The sequence below is a fragment of the Morus notabilis genome, unplaced genomic scaffold (assembly GCF_000414095.1).
Source record: "Morus notabilis unplaced genomic scaffold, ASM41409v2 Scaffold1100, whole genome shotgun sequence".
Taxonomy (NCBI): domain Eukaryota; kingdom Viridiplantae; phylum Streptophyta; class Magnoliopsida; order Rosales; family Moraceae; genus Morus; species Morus notabilis.
In genome coordinates, this window is record NW_010360769.1 from 2,043 (window position 1) to 4,698 (window position 2,656).

The window sequence follows — 2,656 nt, forward strand, 5'->3', positions numbered from 1 at the left end:
AAGGCTCATGCGATGATATCGGATAATTTGACAGATTAATATATTAGGTCCTTTTTATAAAAGATTTTTTTTTTCTGGTTCCTCTTATGGTCTTTCTTTCATTTTTATATTTAATGGACTTGGGTAGGAATTCGTTAAATTAAATTACTATAAAACTTCTTCCAAGTAAACATTCAAAATGGTGGTAATCTCTAGTTTTATTTTTCCACGAATTTGACAGCGCTATTCCAACTTTTAATTTTCTCCAAAGCTATCCTCATATAGTCTGCCCTATTTTTGTCATGACTTTTATTCGTTCAGTTACGTATTAAGATAGTTCTTTAATTACTTCCATATCTAGTGAAGCAAACAAAATTCCACACTCTCATTCCCTTAAAAAAAAAAAAAAAAAAAAAAACCCCCCACACTCTAATCACTATAAATACCACCCCACATAACAATCCACAAAACAACTTCATTTCATCATCCATATAATTTCCAAATTAAAAGCCAATTCAACAACCAAAATGGGGTCGGGACGACCTACGGTTTCACTTGTAACATTGTTCCCTTGCGTCATCATAGGCCTAGCCATGCTCCAAGCCTCTAATGCCCAAGACTCCCCACAAGACTTCCTCAACGCCCACAACTCCGCTCGCGCTGAGGTCGGCGTTGGGCAGATGACGTGGGACGACAAGGTGGCCTCGTACGCGCAGCAATACGCCAACAGCCACATCGGCGACTGCAGCATGGTGCACTCCGGAGGGCCTTACGGCGAGAACCTTGCGTGGAGCAGCGGAGACCTCTCCGGCACCGACGCCGTGAGAATGTGGGTGAATGAGAAGGCAGACTACGACTACGGCTCCAACACATGCGCTTCCGGGAAGGTTTGTGGGCACTACACTCAGGTGGTGTGGCGTAACTCGGTTAGGCTTGGATGTGCTAAGGTTCGGTGCAACAACAATAAGGGTACCCTCATTGGGTGCAACTATGATCCCCGGGGCAACTATGTTGGGCAGAAGCCTTACTAGCTAATTAATTAAGGGCTATAATTGATGTTATTAATCAGTTATTACCTACTTATAATTAGCATCTATAAATGTAACGGTTAGATGCATAATGCCTATTATCATGAACTTATGTTGATGAAAAGTTAAGGCTATAAGTGTGATCAAATAACAAAGAAAGTCAGTTATAAAGTGATATGAAATCAAATAATAAATAAAGTCAGTTATAAAGTCACGGCGTTTCATAGTTGTTTGATTTTTTTTATGAATTGCTTAATCCACTAAAGCCGAAAGATAAGTTTCATAGAAGTTGTTAAAACTTCTAAGCCAAAAAGAAAAAAAAAGGGAAAAAAGTACTTGTCCCAATATTCCCAATTTGATAGAAATTGATAATATATATATGGTAATTGTTAAATGGAGACATGAATGATATTTTATATGTGTGATTCTCAAAATATATATATGTGTGTAGATATAGTCACGTTTCTGCAACATCTACAATTTGAAAGGGTAATTGCATCCTGATAATTCAGGATTTGAACATCGTACGTCTTTACGTCGATAATGATCTATCTCGAAGACTCCTTCAGGACCAAAATATGTTTATTCGAGCGCGAACTCAATTTACAGTTTTCTAAGGCCTTATATATTTATGATGTAATTATCTCTTTTCATGTAAGCATGGAGGGTTCGTCGAGACCATATTCGTGATTATATGAATCACGTCAAAAAGTTCAAAAAAAAAAAAGGCAATAGCGTGAACAAGAAATTAAGTTTTTAATCCTAATTTAAAAAAAAAAAAACAAGTTTTTAATCCTTGTTCAAGATTTTTTTAATTACTAATCATTATTAGAGTTCAGTAACTTTTCTTTCCTTATTACCAACTGCCAGTTTTCTTCTTTCTTTTTTTTATATGTTATGTCTGCCTTACAAACCATACTGAATGGGGTTTCATTTGCTTTCTCTTTTAAAAAAGGACACGGCAAATTTTGCTAGAGACGCAATGCAACAGGAGAATTTCGGAGAATTTTCGTGATTTACTGATCATCAAGACAATTCACCAAAGAACACGTCCTAATAATTCTTATAATTAATTTGGATTCATTTCTATATGCTTCCTTAGAGTTATGACTTTTCAAACGGAAAATAAGGCTTATAATAGACCTGCAAGTTACCATGTTTTAGTTACTTTTTCCTTAAATTTTCCACAAGCAATAATCTAAAATAAATGTTTGTTTAAATGGTTTTGTTGGTTCTTATTTTGGCGTTCTTTATTTTCGCATAGCCTTTTTATGTTTTATTTTATTTTCTTTTCCTTTTAATAATATTTTCTGCCTATTTAAATAATAATAATCTCAATAAATGTGCATAACAAAAAACAATATCGTAAGTACTCTTTGTGAATCCGTTTCCGTAACTGTGAAAAAAGGACGCAAGAGAATAGTTTTCTGTGTGAACAAAGACAAAGTGACATAAAGAGTGCGATATATGGATTCGAGCCTTTTCACGTTAAAGTTTGTTGCATGTGTTTCTTCATTTTTATTGTTTTCTTTTTCTTTTGTTGCCGTCTTTTAAGTAAATGTCGTTTTTTTTTTGTATTTTTACTGTCGTTTTTTGCATTTTGTTATAATTTATTCTTTTCTTCTCGTTTTTAGTCTGCATTTTTACGT

General features: G+C 34.5%; 1 protein-coding gene across 1 annotated transcript; it reads left to right on the forward strand.

The window, feature by feature from the left end:
* The first annotated feature begins 440 nt into the window (after positions 1-440).
* LOC21387250 (pathogenesis-related protein 1) lies at positions 441-1,217 on the forward strand. Its single transcript, XM_010097323.2, has one exon. The coding sequence runs from the start codon at positions 507-509 to the stop codon at positions 1,008-1,010; it is 504 nt and encodes a 167-aa protein (XP_010095625.1). The 5' UTR covers positions 441-506; the 3' UTR covers positions 1,011-1,217.
* The last annotated feature ends 1,439 nt before the right edge of the window (positions 1,218-2,656 follow it).